The sequence below is a fragment of the Carcharhinus amblyrhynchos genome, unplaced genomic scaffold (assembly GCF_965287045.1).
Source record: "Carcharhinus amblyrhynchos unplaced genomic scaffold, sCarAmb.v2.hapA scaffold_39, whole genome shotgun sequence".
NCBI lineage: Eukaryota > Metazoa > Chordata > Chondrichthyes > Carcharhiniformes > Carcharhinidae > Carcharhinus > Carcharhinus amblyrhynchos.
Window position 1 is genome coordinate 8,044,588 of NW_027649780.1, and position 24,306 is coordinate 8,068,893.

General features: G+C 43.2%; 1 protein-coding gene and 1 non-coding gene across 2 annotated transcripts; one reads left to right on the plus strand and one right to left on the minus strand.

Annotated features, from left to right (window-relative positions):
- Positions 1-1,024: 1,024 nt before the first annotated feature.
- LOC145363597 (uncharacterized) lies at positions 1,025-23,516 on the plus strand. Its single transcript, XM_080218781.1, is given in 3 exon segments — positions 1,025-1,710; positions 19,809-20,129; positions 22,184-23,516. Coding segments are annotated over 3 exon segments (2,019 nt in total). The 3' UTR covers positions 23,196-23,516.
- Positions 8,280-8,352, minus strand: trnak-cuu (transfer RNA lysine (anticodon CUU)). Its single transcript has one exon. It is a non-coding gene; the product is annotated as a tRNA-Lys (tRNA).
- Positions 23,517-24,306: the final 790 nt, after the last annotated feature.

Consider the following 24,306-nt stretch of genomic DNA (forward strand, 5'->3'; position numbering starts at 1 on the left):
CTGACACGAAGGTCAATTTAGCATGACCAATCAAAATAACCCGCACATTTTTGGAAAGGAAACAGTCCCATTCGTGCACTCTGTATTATCTCCGGGAGCTCCTGTCTGCTGGCTTCTCAATTTTGTTAATCATTTCTTGAAGTTACAAAGCCAATGTGTAGAGCGGGAGAGGCTAAGTAAGAATCAATCTCCATGCTCGCCCCCAACGTCAGTTCAAATTCAAATTGAATCCAATTGATGATCCCCATAAGAGACATGTACAAGATCCAAGCTGATAAGAAAAGGCATTGCACCTGAGCTTGGGTTTCATCTGACGCTTAATATTTACCAAAAGCCCGAGAAGTCTGCTGAGGTTAGTGCAGAGTCGTGGACAGCTGCAGCCACAATGAGGACGGGCGCTGTCAGCTGCTGAAATATACAGCAAGACGAAACCACCCCAACATTGCATTAAACCCTCACGCATCTGTTTTCTGCAGCGGCCAAGGTAACAGGCTGCAGGATATGATCAGACGGACAGTTCCATCATCAAATCAGCCTGAATCAGCACCTTCAGGAGAATTGGGGGAGGGGGGGAGTGGAAATATTAGGTTCAGCAGAGTAAGAATGGAGGGAGAGTGTGAGTATGATGGAGATTTACAGCTTTTGGGGAATGAGAGAGGAAAATAGAATTGTTAGTTCTGAATTTCTATCCTGTACTGATTGTGATGGCATTTGTAAACTACATTTACAGGACATTGTGACGGGAGACAGAAATCTCAGATCTGACATTCTAGATTTGACAGAGTCATCTGATTCCTTGGGACATGAATATAATTGGTCTTTGAATTTAGAAGGAGAAATATTCACCCAGTCTCGCCCAAGTGAGAGTGTTCCAGTGCACTAACTGTGGAAAGAATATTAACCAATTACAGAGGCTGAAAAACCATCACGCCATTCATAACGGGACAGACTGCACATGTGTTTGTTGTTTGGATGAGGCTTCAACTGTTAAACTGGCATGGAGTGATACAGTGAGACCTAAAACATGAAGAAATCATGGAAATGTGGGGACTGTGAGAAGACATTCCAAGCTCCAGCAGAGCTGGAAAACCATTGGCGCATTCACACTGGAGAGAGGCCATTCATCTGCTTTCAGTGTGGGAAGGGATTCACTCAGTCAAGCACCCTGCAGAGACACTAGCAACTTAACACTGGGGAGAGGCTATTCATCTGCTCTGAGTGTGGGAAGGGATTCACTCAGTCATCCCACCTGTTGAGACACAAGCAAGTTCGCACTGGGGAGATGCCATTCATCTGCTCTCAGTGTGGGAAAGGATTCAGTAATTCATTCAACCTTCAGACACACCAGCGGGTTCACACTGGGGAGAGACCATTCACCTGTTCTCAATGTAGGAAGGGATTCAGTGATTTGTCCAACCTGCAGACACACCAGCGAATTCACACTGGGGAGAGACCATTCACCTGCTCTCAGTGTGGGAAGGGATTCACTCAGTTATGCAACCTATTAAGACACAAGCGAGTTCACACTGGAGAGAGACCATTCACCTGCTCTCATTGTGGGAAAGGATTCCGTGATTCTTCCGCCATGCAGATCCACCAGCGATTTCACACTGGGGAGAGACCGTTTACCTGCTCTGACTGTGGGAAGGGATTCACTCTGTCATCCCACCTGTTGGGACACCAGCGAATTCACACCAGGGAGTGGCCCTAGGCCTCCACGTCCTTCCGGTAGTGCGGCGACCAGACCTGGACGCAGTACTCCAAATGTGGTCTAACCAACATTCCATACAACTGCAGCATTAGATGCCAGCTTTTATACTCTATACCCCATCCTATAAAGGTAAGCATACCATATGCCTTCTTCACCACCTTCTCCACCTGAACTGCCACCTTCAAGGACTTGTGAACTTGCACACCCAGGTCACTCTGTTTTTCTATACTCTTAATGGTCCTACCATTTATTGTATAACTCCCCCTACATTATTTCTTCCAAAATGCATCACGTCGCATTTAACTAGATTAAATTCCATCTGCCATTTCTCTGTCCAATTTACCAGCCTATCTATATCATGCTGTATTGTCTGACACTGTTCATCACAATCAGCCAGTCCAGCCATCTTCGTGTCATCCGCAAGCTTGTTGATCACACCAGTTACTCCTTCTTCCAAATCATAAATATATCACAAATAGCAGAGGTCCCAGTACGGAGCCCTGCGGAACATCACTAGGCACAGGCCTCCAGCAAGAAAAAGACCCTTCCACTGCTACTCTCTGTCTCCTGTGATCAAGCCAGTTCTCAACCCATCTAGCCACCTATCCTCGTATCCCATGAGCCTCACCCTTTTTCACCAACTTGCCATGAGGGACTTCGCCAAACGCCCTACTGAAATCCATATAGACGACATCCACAGCACTTCCTTCATCAACCGTTTTTGTCACTTCCTCAAAAAATTCCACCAGATTTGTAAGGCACGACCTCCCTCTTACAAAACCATGCTGCCTGTCACTAATGAGATTGTTCTGTTTTAAATGCGCATACATCCTATCTCTAAGAATCCCCTCCAACAACTTCCCTACCACTGACGTCAAGCTCACCGGCCTTTAATTACCCGGGTTATCCCTGCTACCCTTTTTAAATAACGATACCACATTCGCTATCTTCCAATCCTCTGGGACCTCACCTGTGTCTAAAGAAGAGGCAAAGATTTCCGTTAGATGCCCAGCAATTTCATCTTTTGTCTCCCTGAGTAATCTAGGATAAATGCCATCAGGCCCCGGGGATTTGTCAGTGTTAATGTTCCCTAAAAAAACTAACATTTCCTCCCTTGTAATGGCGATTACAGAAGGAGTTAGATATAACTCGTGGGGCTAAAAGGATATGGGGGGAAGGCGATTTGACTTGGATATCAGCTATGTCGGACAGAATTGTGGAGCAGACTCGAAGGGCCGAATGACTTTCGACTGCTCCTATTTACTGTGTAACAAAAGCACTGCCAAAATGTGGGAAGATAAACAAGATTGCCAGTAGAGTTATAATAAAAACTGAAAATGCTGCGTAAACTAATCAGGTCTGGGAGCATCTGTGGAGAGAAACAGAGTTAACGTTTCGTATCTAAATGACCCTTTTACAGAACTTGCGTTTTGTTCGAGGTAGAGTCAACTAGAGAGCAGGGGAAAATCTTCTTGGATCAATGCATAGAATGCTCACCCATGAGAACGTCTCCACATATTGAATTAGATCCCTTGCAGTCCCCTTCATGAAATCAGGGATGTAAGTGAAATTATTTAATTTTTGGCAATGCAAAAGAGGAATTTTAAAGCACAAATTGTTCGCCTGAAAACCTGAAATAAAGGAAAGATTCCAAAGCAGCAAAACTTCACAATACATATTTAACATTGAAAGTTTATAAAGCAGTGAATGCTGTATAATTGAATAATGGTGCATGCAGTACATTCAACATACCAATATATATGAAGTGAGTGTGAGTTGAATTCGTGCGGAATATTTTTGGGTTTTGGATATGCGTGTGTTGGCAAGATGCAATTTATCGGTTATCCTTATTTACCCTATAAAACTAAATATCCTGCTGGGGCATTGTATCAAATATTTAATAAGAGCCATGTGTCCATCGGGTTGAAGTCTCCCTCTCGGGATTTTGTTTTGAAATAAGTGAGGAAACACCAGCGAGAACAACATCCCGGGAATTAATTAACATGCCTTGTATTTTCATCCAATCAAACTTGCTCTCCCTCTTTCCTTTCATATGCTAATTCATTTCAGAGGCGGCTATTGGATGCTGCTGATTTGTTTAAACCGGCACATTCGATTTCTCATTGGCAAATATTACTGCGACCTTCTCAGTATAAGATACAAGACACTCCATCGGCTTCCCTGCAAAGCAGAGAATCTTGGTAGTCAAATCAAATTGGAGAGATATATTGTGACTGGGATTGCTTGATATCATGCATTTCAAATTCTTCTTTTCAATTACCCTCACCTACTTAGCATTCGGTAAGTGTCCACGGGCTGTTCTGCTGCAAACTTTTGAACAAAAGTATTCGTGCTTAATAATTCACCATTAACTTGAAGCTGTTCTTTCAATCTATCAACTAGGTACCAGCCAAGATTCTGTGTCCCAAGATTGGTCATCAGTCATTCTGAAAATGGGACAGACTTTCCGAACTGAATGTAACTATTCGACAACAGCAAGCTGGTATGATCTGTACTGGTACCGAAAGTATCCAGGCGAAGCCCCGGAGATGATTGTGTGGAGAAGTGCCAGTGGCAGTTCGGGAAAAACCAAAAATATCGGGAATCGGTTCACCTCTGAACTAAACAAATTCACAAAATTATCAACTTTAATTGTCACTGTTCTACAGCTGAGTGACACGGCACTGTACATTTGTGGATTCGCAAGATCAGTTCGACACAGTGATAGAACTGAATGATTCTCTCATACAAAAACTGACTGCGGCCTGTTTTGGCACCCGATGAGTTTCATTGTGGTTAGAAGGAGGTTGCAAACTTCCACTTCCTTTGAACTGAATCACACTAGTACTCATCTTAGGAAATGTCTCATTAACTACGTTACCAATCGATTTTGCTACATTTTCTGCATTTCCCTCCCAAAATTGGAACAAATTTGTCCCTTTAGAATATATTAATCGATTTTCGATTGGTACTGTTCAATCTGTTTCGACTACTCTTCCGACCAAATCATTTCAAGTTACATGAATTAGTACATTAAAAAGACCCATCTCCAGTCTCACTCTTTTTTCAATCAGATTATGACAGTGACGCCCTAATTAAGCCTTTTGTCCCAGTTGAGGCATGTGTTTCTCATCTGCTCAATCTAAACCCCCTATGATTTTCATCGGTTGTGCTGAATTTCCTCTCAATCGTCTTTTGCTCAAATGAAAATAAACTTAGCATATCTAGTCATTTCCTATGTTTGATGTCCAACATCTATGATTTCATACCAGTGAATCTACTTTACATAACCCTAACGTCGCCTCTAAATGCTGACGCAGCGAATTCAATAATCTAGCTGGATTTTAGCATTTACTGCTTCCTTCATCATTGGGATGTGAGCATTCTGGAATGGAATTGTAGAGTATGCATTTCTAATTTTTATCCATTGTACATATAACTTATACATATTCCATCCTGAACAAATAGTGATATAGATATCAAAACATTTCTTAATGAGAAGGATATAAACAAATGTACTGCGGATGCTGGAATCTGAAACAAGAATAGAAAATGCTCGAAAATCTCAACAGCGCTGAAAAAAACTTGTGAAGAGAGAATAGAACTAACGTTCAAAGTCTGGATGACTTTTCATCAGAGCTGAAGACCAAGACATTTGGAAGAGATTTATACTGTAATGGTGAGGGATATGGGTGTGGGGTGGGTGGCAAAGGTATCAGATATTAATACAAAAACAAAGGGAATTTAAATGGTAGTGATCATGGCTAAGAAGGGTGTTGCTGGTTGCCAATTAAGAGATCAGAATGTGGAAATGGCAGGGCAAAGGAAATGTAAGAGGTGGCCCGAGCGGGGTGGAGGGAGGGAGGGGGAGAGACGACAAGATGGAAAATGAGATTTTAAATAAACAATGCAAAAATGAAAATTAATATATAGGGTTAGAAGATATAAATTGATAAAAAGTAAATAAATAAGATAGAATGAAATAAAACAAAATAAATAGAAATGGGATGAAGATGGAGAAGAGATGATCTGAAGTTGTTAAACTCAATGTTTAGTCCTGAACGCAGTAAGTGTCGAATCGGGAGATCGGGCGATATTCCTCCAGTTTGCGTTCAGCTGCCTCTTGGTGCCATTGTTTATTGCCCCTTCCGTCATATTACTGATGATCAAGAGTAGACTGGTGATAATTGGTGGCGTTGGATTTGACCTGAATTTTGTAAACCGGGCAGTCTTCGGCAAATTGTATCATTGGCAGTTAGATGTTAGTGTTGCAGCTTAGCAACAGCTTAGCTAAGGTTGTGGCAAGTTCTCAAGCGCAATTCTCCAGCACCATTGCCTGAATATGTTTCAGGGACATAGCGTTTGCTCTTTCCAATGCCGTCAAGTTTTTGTTTGGAATCAAATGGAATTTGCCATGGCCAATGTACCTTACCAGCTTGTCTTTCCGACTGGTGGAGGAAACCAGAGCAGCCAGTGGAAACCCACGGAGACACGGGGGGAACGTGCATACTCTGAACAGGCAGTGACCCAAGCCGGGAATCGAACTCTGGTCTGTGGCACTGTGAGGCAGCAGTTTTACTGGGAAATAGCTATTTGAATTTTCCGTATTTTGTTTTTCCTTAACTATAGTCCCTCAGGATCCATTCACTCTGTAAAGGGATTGACAGAGTTCGACGACTGGCTATTTCTTTAAGTCAAGATGACAAGGGGATGTGGTTCCCGTCACTTTCCCTCACCCGGAAGGGAAGACGCGACTACTCTTTAGACAATTCATACGTTCAAATATGGACCACCGGTAAAATGAGAAGCTATGGATAAAGGCTGTACTTACATCAGATCAGTAACATCCGTTTCCGGGAAATGCAAGGGCGGCAAAACTACATGAGCTAGACTTGTGTGGGCGTCACTGACATAAATTAGCCGATATTTCAATGTTCCCTCCCCATTCACTTCCTTCTGCTGTGAACTGTGTGCGGGTTTCTTATTGAGATTTCAAATACAATGATGTACTGCATTGTGCAATTATATCTATTGCCTCTCATTCTGGTGATGCTAACATGTACGGACAGGAGTTGGACCCAATAACAAAAATTGATTGTTAATTTTATTTTCATGTTTTTTCAATGATTCATCATGTGAATTTTATTCCAGGTCCATGTCTCTCGGACCGTGTGCTTCAATCCCCCGCTTGGGAAAGTGTCCAGAGAGGGGATTCCGTGCAGTTAGACTGTAGCTACGAGGTATCCAGCTATTATGCGATGCATTGGTACAAACAGAAACCCGGTAAGGGACTGGAGTGGATTATAAGGGAGAGGTCTGGCACAGGCCGAAGCGGTCGTTTTAAACTGAGTCTTGATACCACTGCGAAACGCGGCCAGTTGCTCATTAAAAACACGGAGAACGCGGATGCTGCAGTTTATTACTGTGTGATTGAGCCGCACACTGAGACAAAACATGACAGTCGCTGTCCAAAAACCTCGCTCCAAGTTGCAGTTGCGGAACAGCTGCAGCAACCACTCCAATAACACAAGACAGGCCAGGAGGCACAAACGGAACCTGAAGTGTCTGCATCCATAATTCTCATTAGGTAGGCGCGTTGACCAGAGACACTGGCGGGCACAGCATTCATTATGCTCACTTTTCAAGGGGTCTGCCCAAAGGGGTTTCCAAATTCAAGCAAATGCTGTTCCTCTTCACTCGCCCTGAAATGGCGAGCACTTCACTCATTGATATCAATCCGCTGCAGAAAAATGGACTTCGTGTGTACACACTGCGGAGGGTGTCAGGAGGGTTGACCCTAACAGAACACATAACAGTGAGAACAATTCGATCTGAGTTTGAGGTTATATTGTTCTCCTCTTCGTCAGTTGAGGACTCACCTAACGAAGGGGCAGAGCTCTGAAAGCGAGTGGCTTTTGCTACCAAATAAATCTGTTGGACTTTAACCCGCTGTTGTGAAACAGAATCCTGTTTCGGGTGTAAAACAATGTCTGAAATGAAAAATAAAAGGCAAAGGTTTTATACATCAATTAGATTTTTGAAAGCAGCTACAGTAACTTCCCTGGCGGCCTAGTGGTTTGAGTTCAGTGTTTTTATCTCTGCAGCCTGGGATCGATTCCCGGTCAGGGAATTAAAAACTTATTGTTATGCAAAAACTATTATTTAATCAGTTGCCTGCACCAGTAAGGCAGATATACCATTTTGCGTTGAGATGAAAATGTCATGTTCAGATAATTAAGAACAGTAAAAGGACAGTGATAGTTTGCAAAACTCTGACAATAGAGATGATGATGATGCAAGGTAAAATCTGGCTAATAATGGAGTAGATTTTACTTTTTCCACTGACACAAATAATTCCAGATTTGGGTTCAAATCTGGTGCTAAGTGATTAAAAAAAACTTCTCACTGAATTAAGCACAAAACTGCCTGACTTCCAAAGGAGTGGAGGCGCCTTTCATTCAGAAAATAGTGACTGAGGTATTAACAAAGCAACATTGAGAACAACTCATTTTAAGCGGTGACATCCTGGGGAAACAGAGTTCACCCAGTAAAGCTTTAAGAAGAACGGCGCCCAGCGTGGGGCTCGAACCCACGACCCTGAGATTAAGAGTCACATGCTCTACCGACTGAGCTAGCTGGGCACATTGCGCCAATGCTCCTTCGAGTCCTAAAATAGGCGGACAACAAATGTTCGTTTCCAAATGGCATCTCGTTATTCTGATTTCAAAGTGTAAAATGTAGTCGGTCGACAAAATCGCCAAGGTTACAATGCATTCCTGTCAATCATCACTAACATCATTCATATCTTCCGCTTCTTTGTCGCAGCTCCTTCTAAGCATAACAAACTCCTCTTACATCTTTCTCCTTAATTATTTTTGTCGGAAACATTTTGACATGACCTTCTGAACTAATGTGAATCAGGTTTGTGTTGGAAAAACGAGCTTATTCACATCGGTGAGCTGAGTCACTTTGGCACACACAGAGAGTGGGAGAGGCCTCAGGAGAAACAAGCCCGCCTCAAAGAGCAAACCAGTTGGAAATTTGGCAGAGGCCGAATCACCACAGATACTAGAACCTGAAATTATCAGATCATCCAGCCACACTGACTCATTCACATCACCATAACCATCGCTTTGACCGCACTGATTAGAATATGGGAAATAAGGTCACAAGTGGGCCAATTGGCCCCTCGAGCATTCTCAGCTGCTCAATAAGAATGTCCTCAACTTTTAAACTGTTCTGTTTACTTTTCTGTAGCATCTTAATCTGGTGAATATACAAATAAGGTGAATATCCCTGGAGGATGATGGTTTAAATCTGAAACGTTAACTCTGTTTTTCTCCAGACTTGTTGAGTTGATCCAGCATTTTTTTGTTTTGATTTCAGATTCCAATACCCGCAATGTTATTCTTATATTATCTGAAGAATAAATAACAACATTTGTTCATCTGGGACTATGGTGACTTTATTTGCCTTGATCTTATTAAATGGTGGAGCAGGATGAATGGGATTTATGACTTTGTCTGACTCCATTTATTCTGTTACCTGGCGGCACCAGATATGACGTCAATTGCTTCCTCTGGCAGCGCTGATGCCAAGTTTATGTCACTAAATTCAGCATGGCAAATAACTGTGGGAGAGTGTGTTCGAATCACACCACTGCCAAATGTTAATTTGTTTTAAAGGTCATGGAATACATTTCGTTGTTCAAATAAACAAAAAAAAAGTGCAATAGAATGTATCATTGCTCATTTTAACAGGAGGAGGCAGCAGGGGCAATGTGGATACAGATTGATGTGGGCAAGAGACAGGTTTGTGGAACTAATTTAATTTCCCCTCCAGGAGGCCGAATTTGTTTCGAGTCGTGCTATTGCCGCGTATCCATAATGTACTGATTATCATGCCCATTTCCAAATGCTTTGAATTTCTAAGCCATTCGGATTTCAGGATTTGCCACCAACATTAACTGACCTTTGGAGAATTTTCTGCATCATCTGATTCTAAACTTAGGAATCACTCGGCAAAAATTCTCGAGAAGGAAGAGCGACATCTAGTTTCTTCTTGAAAACACACAACGTTTTGGCCTCAACTACTTTCCTGTGGTAGTGAATTCCATGACTTCGCTACTCTCTGGGCGAAGAAATCTCTACTCACCTCAGTCCCAAAAGGTTTAAACCTTACCCCCAAACTGCCACTCTTAGTTCAGGACTCTCCCATCATCGGGAAAATTCTTTCTGGATCTATTCTGTCTAATCCTCGAGAGGGAGCACAGCGAAGATTTAACAGGCTAATTTCTGGCATGGCATTCCAACTGAAACAATTCTGAGCTTGATCCGTGCAAACTGAGTGAAAACACGCTGAACTGAAATTGCACCTGTTGTCTCTAAATACATTGAATTCAGCGGACTCGTCAATGCTCAGCCGAAAATCACTGAACTGGTTTCCTGGTTCGCTTTGCCACAATTATAAAGGGCAGGGAATAGGTTGGGGCTGCGTGATGGTAGGGTGCGCATGGGTGTTCCAAAGACAAGTTCACCATTCTTTAAGCTTGTTCAAGCTCAACATTCGACAGTAAAAGTGATGGTGAAAATTTCAGGTATCTAAGCAGAAACTGGATACGTTGATATTGTCAGTATTGGGACTGACTTATTGCGTTAAAGTTAATTGTGCTGAAGTGGGCGACGCCAGAGTTTTGTACAATCTTGCTGGGATGAAACTGCAATCAATGACTGCCAATGTGCTGGCCTGATCCTTCATGACAACATATAACTATGCTGAACTGGCCGAGATTTTACTGAAAGTAAAGGCACTGAACGGGGCCTGTCCACACTGAATGCAAAAGTACTAAACTGAAGATGCCCAAACCATGTGCAATTCCGAAAATGGATCTGATGAACATAATCTTGACCAGTTCATTTTGAATAACATGAAACTGAGATCGGCGAAAATGCAATGGAAGAGGCAATAACGAACTGGACTTATTGACACGTAACGTTTTAGGTAGATCGAATGCACTAGAACGGTGATCGCACAGAGGGAATAATAATCTGGAGCGAGACATTGGCTAATTTTTACTTCTGGGCCAGAACAGCTCTGCTCAGTTACACCTGATACTGAAACTTCCTCACGTGAGAATCATCCCGATGCCATTTTCTATTTCGCTTGCATGTTGGTGAATGTTACAGTTCTCATATTGTACTTTCTGAGGATTTTACTTCAGAATTGTGTCAGGGATCTTGAAAAGTCTTTTTTCTACTTCATCAAAGCATGGAGATTTTCCAAGTAGGCCCAGCTTCAAGTTGTTTATTTCAATTAGTGTAATGATTGCAAAAGATCAAATAAACTCCCCGGAGCCTGGCTTGGGTTATATACTTGTCAATCGCTAATTGTCGAGCAGAATAAACACGCAGCTGCTGACAGAAATGCATGGATTACCAGAAGGATTGGTTTTTGTCATTTACTATCCTGTGCTTGCAGTGATCGGGATTCCAGGTGAGCACCTTTCATGAAGTGTTCGGAACGGAAATCATTGTCAATCGCTGCTATTGCTTTCTGAATTCAGCTCATCACCGCCCTCGTTCTCTGGGAGTGTTCTTTTTATCATACTGGCATTCATATCCAGCATGAACTGTTCATTCCATTGTGACAACTTTCCTTTTTATCGCATTTTGCAATATAGACTTTGCATTTGAAGGAATAAAAATATTCTGTTTAATGCTCCATTTTACCAATCTAATTCATTCCAAAGCTGTTGTGACTCAGGCTGTTCCTCAGGGATCAGTGCTGGGACCTTTGCTGTTTGTAATATATGCAAATGATTTGGAGAATAATATAACTTGCTTGATTCGTATGTATGTGGACATCATAAAAGTTGGTGGAATTGCGGATAACAATGATGACCGCCAGTGGGTACAGCAGGAAATAAATCGGTTGGAGACTTGCGCAGAGAAATGGCAGGTGAAATTTAATCCGGACAAATGCGACGTAATTGATTTTGGAAAGTCTAATACAGATGGAAAATATAAAGTATATGGTAGAACCTTTAAGAGTATTGATAGAAAGAGGGATTTGGGTGTACAGGGTACACAGGTTACTGAAAGTGCCAAGGCGGGTAGAGAAAGTAGTCAAGAAGGCTTGCCTTCATCAGCCGGGGCATTGAGTTTAAAATTCGCAAGTCATATTGCAGTTTTGTGGAATCTTAGTTAGGCTGCACTAGGAATCTAGTGCCTCTTTCTGGTCGCCACACCGGCAGAAGGATGTCGAGGCTTTGAAGAGGGTAAAGAAAATACCTACCAGGATGCTGCCTGATGTGGAGGGTATTAGCTATGAAGAGAGGTTGGAGAAAGCTGGCCTGTTCTCACTGAAACCTAGTGTTGTGAGACTTCTTACTGTGTTTACCCCAGTCCAACACCAGCATCTCCACATCCTCACTGAAACGACCTGAGGGGCGACCTGATAGACGTTACAAGGTTATGAGGAGGATGGAAGGAGCGGTTCGTCAAAAGCTTTTTCCCAGGATTTAAGAGTCAATCACTAGGGGGCATAGGTTTAAGATGCGAGGAGCATGGTTTAAAGGAGATGTACGAGGTAAGTTTTTATACTGAGGGTGGTAGGTGCCTGGAACTCATTACTGGAGGAAGTAGTGGAAGCAGACACGATAGTGATTTTTCAGGGGCATCTTGACAAATACATGAATGGATGGGAATAAAGGAATATGGTCAGGGGTTTTAGTTCAGATAAACAGCGTGGTTGGTGCAGGCCTGGAGGGGCGAAGTGCCTGTTCCTGTGTTGTAAGCTTCTTTGCTCTGTGCTCTTTATTTACTTGCATGATTGCTGGATTTGCTTCTTTTTAACGGTGCTATTTCTTTCCTTTTATCATAATTTATTCCAATTTCTGGTTTCAGTTTTATACTTTGACTACACATAATGTTTCTGTGACAACAAAGTTGGAAAATTTCTCCCATTTACAGCTGTCATATCTCATTTTCATAAATAAAATAATGCATTTTCTGTGTCCCTGTGTTCAGTGATATGATTATTAGAGGGGAAGTGTCACAATATCTACGCTGCAGATGCATTTCTAATGTTTAACTAGCGATGTTACATTGTATGAATCATCACTCAGTTACTATACTTGTAACATATTATAGACAAGCTAATGCATTATTTTATTTATGCTTATTCACAGTGAGCTGGAATATGAACAGTTGAATCCCTTGAATCTGTGTGGCATATCATCTATTGCTCCTCAGTTTATCGGCTGAGAAAATATATGGCATCCTGCGCAATGTATAATTGTCTCAGTGGTGAAATACGTTTTGAAAACCATGCCGTTTCGCTCTGAAGCGATAGACGCCCAACTTACTTACAATTAATATTTCCGATATGTTGGTAGCTTTTCTTGTTTCCGTGAACCACTACTGTTTTACCTTCTGATCATTACAGTTTAAGAGTTCCTGGTCACGTACTTTTTGTCCCAAAATGCTTCTGCGCATTCAAGTGTTTTCCAGGACTAGTTCGCATCGAAAGCATTTAGTATCTATTTCCATGAAACATTTCCTGATGCCTTTCTGCTCAATTTACTTGTCGCTGTATTATTGTGTTTTCCTTTTTTCCTCAATATTCCAACCTATATGTGTTCTGCCTCAGTGAATGCAGAAATAATTTATTGTATTTCATTTAACTGAGTCACAAAGTCTGAAGTTATTTGTTTACTGTAGGACCGAGCCGGTATTCATCCTAGGAGGACAGAGCAGTATTGTGGATTTATTAAACAATAGCATCCGTTTTCTCCAATGAAAGCGATAGGTCATAAAACTGAAATGCCAGCTCTGCTTTTAGTTTGCATCTGATGTCCAATCTGAATTTGTTTCAAAAATGTTTGTTCAGCATTCCTTTATCACGATTGCATACTCACTAGATATGTTTCCGACTCACAGCTAATCTGGCAGTAATTGTGATCCTGTCACGAGGAAGATGTGGTCTCTCCGGATGCATCACCTACTACTTGATGTCCATGGCAGTGACAGATCTCCTGGTCATGATCCTGGCGGTGATAATAAATCGCATTTTGGGTGTTTATTTTCCATTCAGTTTCCTCTCAATCACTCCAGCCTTTACTCTCAGTCTTGTGCTGATATATGGTGTTAGAGATTCTTCTGTCTGGTTGACAGTCGCTTTCACCTTTGATCGATTTATAGCTATTTGTTGCCAAAGGCTAAAGACAAAATACTGCAAAAAGAAAATTTCAGCTTTGGTGATAGGAACTGTCTGTTTTGTTCACTGTGCTAAAAAAATTCCCTTATTCTTTGCTTGTGAACCATCCATTATCATTAACAATATTCCCCGGTACTGCAAGTTAACATCAGTATTTTATACTTCATCCAGATGGATCGCATATGATAGCATAAAGGTCATTTTAATACCTTGTCTCCCATTTGTCCTTATATTGATGCTCAATGTTCTAACTGTCAAGCATATTGTTGCAGCCAGTCGAGCCCGCAGAAGACTCCGAGCCCAGAACATTGCAGAGAGTCAGAATGATCCAGAGATGGAGAAAAGGAAAAAGTCCATTATTTTACTATTTGCCATCTCAGCTAGTTTCATCCTGTTGTATTTGCTCGCTGTTGTAACTTTCCTTTATGTCCGAATTGCGAGTGTTATTTATTTAGAAGGTTCAAGTTTCAGCGAATCCAATTATATTCTTGAAGAAAGTGGACTAATGCTGCAACTTTTGAGTTCCTGCATAAATCCATTTATTTATGCAGGGACCCAATGCAAATTTAGAGATGAGTTAAAGAACGGCGTGAAATATCTATTACGTCCTTTTGTTAATTTATTTAAATTATGAACAAAATAAAACATAACATGAATTGCAAATGTTATTCTCTGTGCCTCGAGGTTTCCAAGGATCACAACAGTCATGCGGACGGCAGAGATTCCAATGCAGTGCGTCCAATGTTGTCGATCAATGTTGCCTGTACTACATACAATACGTTAACTATTTAGTGTGCTCCTCTCTGTATTCCTGCTGTGTATGGTTTGTATCTGAAGGTAGATTATGCCTTGAAATGTGTGCAATACTATTCCCGCTGATTATTCCCCACTCACAAGCCTGTACTTCACACTGGAACTCTTCTGTTGTAAGCATAGGAACGGGGAGGGAAATGACAAGGGAGAAAACAATCTATTTACTGGGTACTCTTTCAGATAATCAATCAGAACAACATTCATAGTATCCACGAAGAGTGCAAATCGACTCTAACTACATAGTTAGTTTTGAAATGCTTATGCACCATTAACAGACTAATTTAAAAACCTATTTGAAATTCAATGGAATCATCAACTTCAGCACGGATTATGCTCCGAAAGGCATGTTGACATTGCAAAAATAGTGTATATAATGTTTATAAATTCTGGATGAATCACAACAGTGAATCCCTATCCTAATCTTTCGTACATACTGCACATATTGTCGGTATGGGATATCTCCCGGTCATGGTATGCAAAAGCAGAGACAGTCTCACTTTTCACCCAACTTCCTGCTTCAAGACACATGCTAACATGAAGTTTCAACAGATAGGCACGGGAGATGTTGAAGCTACGACATAAAATCATTAATATTTGGTATCTAATGACAGATCCGGGCCAATGAAGTCAGGCGAAATATTTATTATCTCACATTCCATCTTTTGATGTCCAAACCGAAACTGACTCGTTACCTTTTGATTTATCAGCCTTGTCTCAAAAGAATCTTCCATTTTTCCTCTTGTTTCTTATTAAAAACCTCCATCCCAACCATCAATAGGGCTAACAGAAAGCAGTGTCTGTGTTTGGCTCTGTATGGGTGCATCCGTGCATATTATTTCGGAAACTCTGCTTGTGTGTGGCTGTGCCTGTTTGTTTATCTGAGTGTGTGTATTTAGCTGAGAGGTAGTGTGTGTGTGTGTGTGTGTGTGTGTATTTCTGAGTTTGCCTGAGCATTTGTGTCTGCACTGTGTGTGTCTGTGTTTGTCAGTGTGTATCAGCGCGCGTCCATGTGTGTGTTTATCTGACAGTGTGTGTCTTTATGCGTGTGCGTGTGTCTGTGTCTGTTTATGTGTGTGTGTGTCTGCATATCTGTGTGTGTGTGTGTGTGTGTGTGTGTGTGTGCATGTGTGCGTTGATGTCTCTGTGTCATTTTGCCTGAGACAATCTGCCTGTCTTTGTCCATGTCTGTGTTTGTGTGTGTTTGTGTCAGCTTTTGTCTAAGAGAATTTGCGTTGTTGTCTGAGTGTGTGTGCATACCTGAGTGTGAGTTTTTTTGTACACGTGTTTGTTTGAGTATGTGTATGTGCGTGTGTGAAAGTATGTGTGCGTGAGCGTGTGTGTGTGAGAGAGAGAGAGAGACAGAGAGATTGCCCCTATACTCCATGACTGCAAGGTTCTGGTCTTACTTGCACTGATGCACTTATACTAGCTCCGGCTCATCGCATGTTCATAAGAACATAAGAAACATAAGAAATAGGAGCAGGAGTAGGCCATCCAGCCCTTCGAGCCTGCCCCGCCATTCAATAAGATCATGGCTGATCTGTCGCTGCTCAGTTCCACTTTCCCGCCCTCTCCCCATAACCCTTAATCCCCTCTCCCATCAAAAACCCATCAACCCGTGTCTTAAAAATATTCACTTTTCCTTTAACTCTTTCAGCGCTGAGCCGTGAGTTCAAATCTATAGCACACATAAAAACAAATTAATTTCCATGTCCTGAAACCATCGAAACTGCCCAGTATGTGCTTTTTTTTTTCTCTCCTTTTGGTCTCTGTAGTTGAAATTTTGGTTCTGGCTGTTTGCAGCTGAATGTTTGAGTTGTATTAATTTCTGCACCTCTGATCATCCAAAGGAAAAAAAAGCGGAGAGAATCGTGACATCTGCCTATTCCTGCTGAGCAATGGGCAGTCAGCAGAGGGCACTGAACAGAAATGTACATGTAATCATATAGGTTGCTCAATAATTAATTTAAAATTGAATAACATATTTGGAAGGTAGAGATCGTAGGACAGTGATCATGTCACTGAACTGTCCCAGACTAATAATATAGACATACGGGTTCAATTCAATTCCCCACACAGCACCCTCAGTGAATCCAATGCAATTTGAATTTTTGAATTCAACAATAACTCTTGTGTCACAGAAAGGCTTACATTAATACTGCAATAATGTCACAGTGAAAATCCTCTAGTCATCACATTTCGACGTCTGTTCCAGTACATTGGTGTAGGTCAATGCACCGAACCAGAACATCTTTCAGACTGTGGGAGCAAATCGGAGCACCCAGAGCAAACCTAAACAGTCACGGGGACAATATGCAAACTCCACACAGACAGTGACCCAAGCCAGGAATTGAACCCGAAATTCCCTCCATGTAGAGTCACAGAGTTTTACAATGAAGAAAGAGGCCCTTTGGCCCATCATGTCTGTGCCAGCCATTAAGCAACTATCTATCCTAATCCCATTTTTGAGCAATTGGTTCATAATCTTGAATGCTATGGTGTTTCACATGGTCTTCTAAATGCTTCTTATATAATGTGAGGATTCCTGCCTCTTTCAAGACAGTGAGTTCCAGATTCCCACCACCCTCTGAGTGAAAGTTGTTTCCTTCATTCTACTCTAAATCTCCTGCCCCTTCACTTAAATCTATCCCCCTGGTTATTGACCCTTCTGCTAAGGGAAAAGTTCCTTCCAATTTACCTGATCTATGTTCCTGATAATCTTGTACACCTCAGTCAGGTCGCCTTTCAGCCTTCTCTGCTCCAGGGAATGCAATCCCCCCCTAACCAGCCTCTCTTCATAGTTGAAATGGTCCAGCCCAGGCAACATCCTGGTGAATCTCCTCTGCACTCTCTCTGGTGCAATCACATCCTTCCTATAGTGTTCAAAACAGAACAGCGCACAGGATCCGAGTTGTGGCCTAACAACTGTTTTATACAGAGCCATCATAACCACCTGTCTCCCTGTCCTACTGCCTTCAGTGATAATTGGGAATGCTCCGCACTATCCCTCTGGTCTCTGTATTCCCTAGCCTTGTCCTCCTCCCAAAATTCATTACTTCATACTTTTCAGGGTTAAATTCCATTTGCCACTGTTCCTCCCATCTGACCAGTCTGTTTCTTTGACCCTGTAATATAAGGTTGTCTTCCTCGCTATTTACCATACCACCAATCACAATCTGTTCAATTCTATCACACTACCGTCCCTGCTTTCTATACCTACATTGTCCTTCCACACAGTGAACATTCATACAAAATACTCATTTAATACTTCAAATACATCTTCTGGCTCCACGTCCAGGTTGCTGAATGGGCAATTGATTCCTAACCTACCAACTTACTTTTTCCCTGATTACCTTCTTACCCTTAAAATATTTAGAAAACATCTTGTTGTTTCTTTCCTTCTCTGTCACCTCTCTGACTCATCAATAAGACATTGGGATTCAGAGGGTTGATGCAGTTTGATAGACATGTTGTCTCCATTCTGAACAATGGAGAACAAGCTCCTCGCACTCATTGACAATCTTGCCCCTTACAAAGATGGCGATCATCCATGCACACCGCCGCACCTTGCCCTCAATAAAGATGGAGGTCGTTAACTCATGGGCCGATCTCAGGGATCTTTGACCCGCTCGATGCAAATAGAGTAACCGGATAATTTTGGGGGGAGTTTACAAATCGCACAACTGTTTATGAAACCCTCCCGTCCATTCGCCGGTTCCATTCTACCCACCGATCGGCGATTTTCCGCTTACAAATTACAGATCCTAGGTAATAAGCAATCGCTGTCGCCATTACACGCACTGCGCATGCTTCAGTCGGAGCCCCTCTTTCACCCTGATTGGTTGGAGGACCAGCTACTCCACTGAAGTCCTCCAGGTCCGCCCCCTCCTCCTATTGGTCCGGAGCTGCTGTCAATCACTCTCCCCGGGGCCTTGCGATCTGGGACATACGCACTCCAGCTGATGAGGCTGGACACTCGGTCTGAATGTGGAGCATGCGCAATTCCTTTGTTCGCCTGGGGAGCGAGAGTCCTTTGTCCCGGAGAAGCGGAGTCAGCGTTAGGCGGTGGCTGGGCGGGTCTGGAAACACTTTGTGGATCCGCAAACCCTTCAGAATCATTGTCAGCTCCCTGGTTTGCAGCTGCGGGGCTTCTCCCTCCCTCCCTCCCGGGAACAGGCCCAGGTTAACAGCCCCATCCTGGCTCAGCCACTGGAGGATGGTTCACATCAGAGGATGGGGGAGGGGGACAATAAATAAGAGGTTACACTTTGGCCTCAAATCAATGAGGACTCTGATCTCTGGGAAGGAAGGAAACCCTGGGAGGTGGGCGGGGAGGATTCACAAACACCCGCTGGAGGCCCCAACACCCCCAATAAGAAACTCCCTGTAGTGACCAGGAGAGAAAATAATTGATTGGTTTTTATTTTCACTCTTTCCAAAAGAGAACTGAACCCAGGCAGAACAGAGGGTGGGAGAAAAGATCTGTGAAGATATTTCACACTGGGTTTGCCAAGCTGAGCAACTCGCTCAAAGAAAATGAAAGGACATCCTTCATGAGTCTGTTGGATCAGGTGAGCAGTATTGTGTGCGGTGCTGCTAGAAATGTGTGGGTGGGCAGGGGCTGGTTGGCAGCCAGAACAGTTGGAAGAGGGTGCTGCACAGATCCATCTTACACCCATATGCCATACAGCACCCATACGCCATGCAGCTTGGGACTCTGGACTCGAACACGTGACAGTCCATTGAAATATGAGATGGTTGGCCAATGAGGGAGTTGGTTGCAGGACAGGGAGGGGGGAAAGTGTGCAGGATGAGGATTTACTGCTTTACTGTTCCACAGAAAGTAGAAATGTCTTCTGAATTTTGATCCTGTCTGACAATGATGATGTTTCTAAACTCCTTTTACAGGATATTTGAAATATACACACATTACCTGATTCAACCTGGAGAGACACGAGGACATCTGCACCATAGAGACCCCGTGGAAATGTGGGGACTGTGGGAAGGAATTCAGTTCTCCATCCCAGCTGGAAGCACATCAGCACAGTCACACTGGGAAGACTCTGTTCATCTGCACCGCGTTTGGGAAGAGTTTTAGTCGAATGTTCAACCTTCGCACTCATCAGCGACTTCACACTGGGGAGCGGCCATTCACCTGCTCTGTGTGTATGAAGGGATTCAGTAATTCATCTCACCTGCTGAAACACAAGCGTGCTCACACTGGGGAAAGGCCTTTCACCTGCTCTGTGTGTGGGAAGGGATTCACAAACTCATCTGATCTCCTGATACACCAGCGAGTTCACACCGGGGAGAAGCCATTCACCTGCTCCATATGTGGGAACAGATTCACTCAGTCACAAAACCTAATGAGACACCAGCGAGTCCACAAGTCTTCTGGAGGCAGATTCCCCAGTTATTGAACAGGTAATCACATCCTGCACTGACCCATGTTCATTCTTATAGTTATGGTGTGTTTCTGCTGCTGTTAATAACTGCTGTAACCAGCTTGAGTTAACAATTCAGGTATTTGTTCAAGTTCAGATAGACTAATGGATCAATCAGGACCTAATTGAATAACACGGCAGACTTGAAGGGCTGACAACCTGTGCCATTTCCTGAGTAGTCTCTCCACAGGGCTCTCCTACTCTTTAACTCTGCTCCATCCCTGGTTCCTGGTGAAGTGTCTTCTATCCAGTTAAGAACAAAGAAAAGTACAGCATAGGAACAGGCTTTCCATTTATCAGCTGGTGTTTCATTCAGCTGTGGTGTGTTTGTGCTGTTAATAACCCTATAACCAGCTGGAGTTAACTGTTCAGGTATTTGTTCTTCAAGTTCAGAAAGACGCCAGGTCAGCCAGAGTCTAACTGAATGACAGAACAGACTCAAAAGGCTGAATGAGTTACTCCATTTCCTGTGTTGCTCCCCCCCGCGACCTCCCCCCCCCCCCCCTCCCAGGCCTCTCCCACTCTCTAACTCTGCTCCACTGCTGGTTTCTAGTGAAATGTCTTCCCCCCCAGTTCTCCTATCACTTTCCATTCATCAGCTGGTGTTTGAGCCCAAGTTTATTGGGAACAGGAGGAAATCATTTATCCCCCTTGAGCCTGTTCTCTTACTGACTGCGGTCACGGCTGGTCTGTGTCCAAATTCCATTTACCTAGATATTATTTTAATCCTGACTTCCCCAGTCTGTTACAATGTGATTTAAAACTAACTTTCATTTAGATCAGACCTTTAATGTAGGAGAGCGTCCCACGGTGAATCTCAGAAACATCAACTGACAGAATTGGACAGAACATAACACTGAGAAACACTATGGAAGGATGTGATTGTACTAGAAAGAGTGCAGGGGAGAGCCACCAACATGTTGCCTGGGCTGGAGTGTTGGGAAGGCGACTTATTATCGAAATGGGGAGAGACTTCGGGATGCTCCAGTGCAGAAGGATCTGGGTGTCCTCATTCACCAGTCACAGAAAACTAGCAGGCAGGTACAGCAGATTATAAAGAAAGTGAGTGGAATGTTGTCATCCAGACTTGAAACATTGACAGAGGTGAAAGACCTAATGGACTGAATGGCCTACTCCTAATTCTTGAGGTGAAATATGTCACTGTGGTTGTGAACATTCATGTTCAGCCTCAGACTATTACTAGGGAGAGAGATGGAGTTGGTGGCTGGGGAGTAAAATTTGTAGCAAAGACTGAACCCAATGGCTTCAGTCTTCCCAATATATAAAATATCTGTTCATCCAGTACTGATGTCAGACAGTCAGGACAATGTGTTTAACGTCTTTTTAAAAAGTTTGTTTATTCATGTCACGAGTAGGCTGATATTAACATTGCAATGAAGTTACTGTGAAAATCCCTAAATGTGCGAGACTTGAAGGTGAATTTAGAGATGTTCATACACACTTGTGATCCTGGTTCTTCCAGTTGGTGGAAGTTGAGGGTTTGGGAGATTCTGTCAAAGCTGCAGCTGAGTTATAGATGTGTAAAATTCCTCTCCCACCATCACCAGCACCTCCCCCTGCACAACCTCACCTCTTGCATTGCCCTCCATTCTCTCCCACTGTCTTGTACTCTCCTTATGTAGAGGCCTGAGTCTGTCCAGACCCAGACAGGGTGGTACGTTCCCTTCCCTGAAGGACATTAGTGAATCAGTTGGGTTTTTATGATAATCCAGCACTGTTCATAGTCACTTTTTCCTAGTGTCAGACAAATTACCAGGTTCATTCAGCTCAATTTTACAAGTTGCCTTTGTGTTTTTGTGGGTTCTCTCTAACTCCTTTTTTTTGTTTTAAATCAATTTCACAGGGTTTTAGAAGAGGTGGATTTGCAGTCAGGAAACTGAAACCAAACATCATACCAGGAGCTGACAGAGGCGTATAATTTATCGTAACCTGAATATCATTGAATTTTAAACATGGAAAGAGAGAGCACTGTTCACAGTGAGGAGAAACCATACACGTGTTGTGAGTGTGGACGAGGCTTCAGTCGATCATCTGGCCTGTTGAGACACAAGCGCAGTCACAGTGGGGAGAAGCTGTGGAAATGTGGGGATTGTGGGAAGGCATTTAGTTACCCATCTGACCTGGAAACTCATCAACGCAGTCACACTGGGGAGAGACCGTTCACCTGCCCTCAGTGTGGGAAGGGTTTCACTCAGTCATCCAGTCTGTTAAAACACCAGCGAGATCACACTGGGGAGAGACCATTCACATGTTCTGATTGTGGGAAGGGATTCACTCAGTTATCCAATCTGTTAGGACACCAACGTGGTCACACTGGGGAAAGGCCATTCACCTGCTCTGTGTGTTGGAAGGGATTCACTCAGTCATCCCACCTGATGATACATCAGCGAGTTCACACTGGGGAGAGATCATTTACCTGCTCCGATTGTGGGAATGGATTCATTCAGTTATCTGATCTGCTGAAACACCAGCGAATCCACACTGGGGAGAAACCATTTACCTGCTGTGTGTGTGGGAAGGGATTCACTCAGTCATCTCACCTACTGAAACATCAGCGAGTTCACACTAATGAGAGACCTTTTAAATGCCTGAACTGTGAGAAGTGCTTTAAAAGTTCTGTGGAACTGACATCCCATCAGCGGGTTCACTCTGACCAGAGACCATTTAAATGCCTGGATTGTGGGAAGTGCTTTAAAAGTTCTAGGGAACTGGTGACCCATCAACGTGTTCACACTGATGAGAGACCGTTCAGATGCTCTCACTGTGGGACTGGATTCAGGAAATCATCTCAGCTCACTGTACACCAGAGAATTCACACTGGGGAGAGGCCGCTCACCTGCTCTGAGTGTGGGAAGGGATTCAATCATTCATCCAATCTGCTGAAACACCGGCGCATTCACACCGGGGAGAAACCGTTCTCCTGCTCTGTGTGTGGGAGGGGATTCACTCAGTCATCCCATCTGCTGAGACACCAACGAGGCCACAAGTAACTATAGTGATTGGGTTTTAATAACCTGAATATCATTCACTGGAGTCTGGTTCTGCTGATGTTAATAAACACCAGCCCGCTTACAGGTGTAAATATTCTGGATAAGAGTCAAATAAATCAGCTTTGTGTTAAACACAGTGTGTTGCGTCTTTTGAATATCACTAACAGAAGTTAATTCCTTTTGAAGGGTTCTCCCTCTCCCCATCTCCTCCATCCTCGCCTCCAATAAGTGTGAGGAGCTCCATCGCAGTTTATTTTTTTACAGGACTGTAGCTGTGAGACAGGATCCACAGCAGCTGTCCCCTTGAATGAACTGATTGGAAATGCCAAGAGCACCCTTGCTGTTCTCGGTTCCCATCCCCTTCCCTCCCCCCCTCCCCGGCAGCACTGAGCCTTTCCCAGCGCACATTTCACACTGCCCATTAATCAGCCAGCCAGCATGAAATCACTTTCCAAGACCGATTGCCAGGGCTGATTGGACCCGCTTCCAGGCACTCCCATGTGAGTGTACCCAACGGATGAAAAATTCAGGCCATTGTGTCAGATTTAATAACAGGATGAGTTTGTGACCACGTATCCATCCCATTACTGATTCCAAATATTTCAATCTCCATAATGTCCACAGTCTCCACCCCACCCCAGCTCATCTGTTACCGTTAGTCTTGATGATTCCAATATATTTCTGAGCAGCCTCTCACATTCACTCCACTCCCCACATCAAAATCTGATGTCATCCAAAACTCTGCCGCCCGTCTGCTTTCTCACACCAAATCCTATTTATCCATCTTCCCCCACTCCTGCCTTGCTTACTGACCTACGTGGGCTTTAAGCCAAGTCATGCCTCGATTTTAAAATTCACATCCTTATTTTCGAATTCCTCCATGACTTTATCCTTCCTGATCTCAGTAATCTCCAATTTCACAATTCTCTGAAATCACAGAATCCCTTCAGTGCAGAAGGAGGCCATTTGACCCATCAAGTTTGCACTGTTAACAATCCCATGCAAGCCTTATCCTTGTAACCTCACACAATCCCCCTGACACACAGAGGCAGTCCCATCCAGTCCTGTCCCATAACCCCAAGTATTTACCCTGCTAATTCCTCTAATGTAC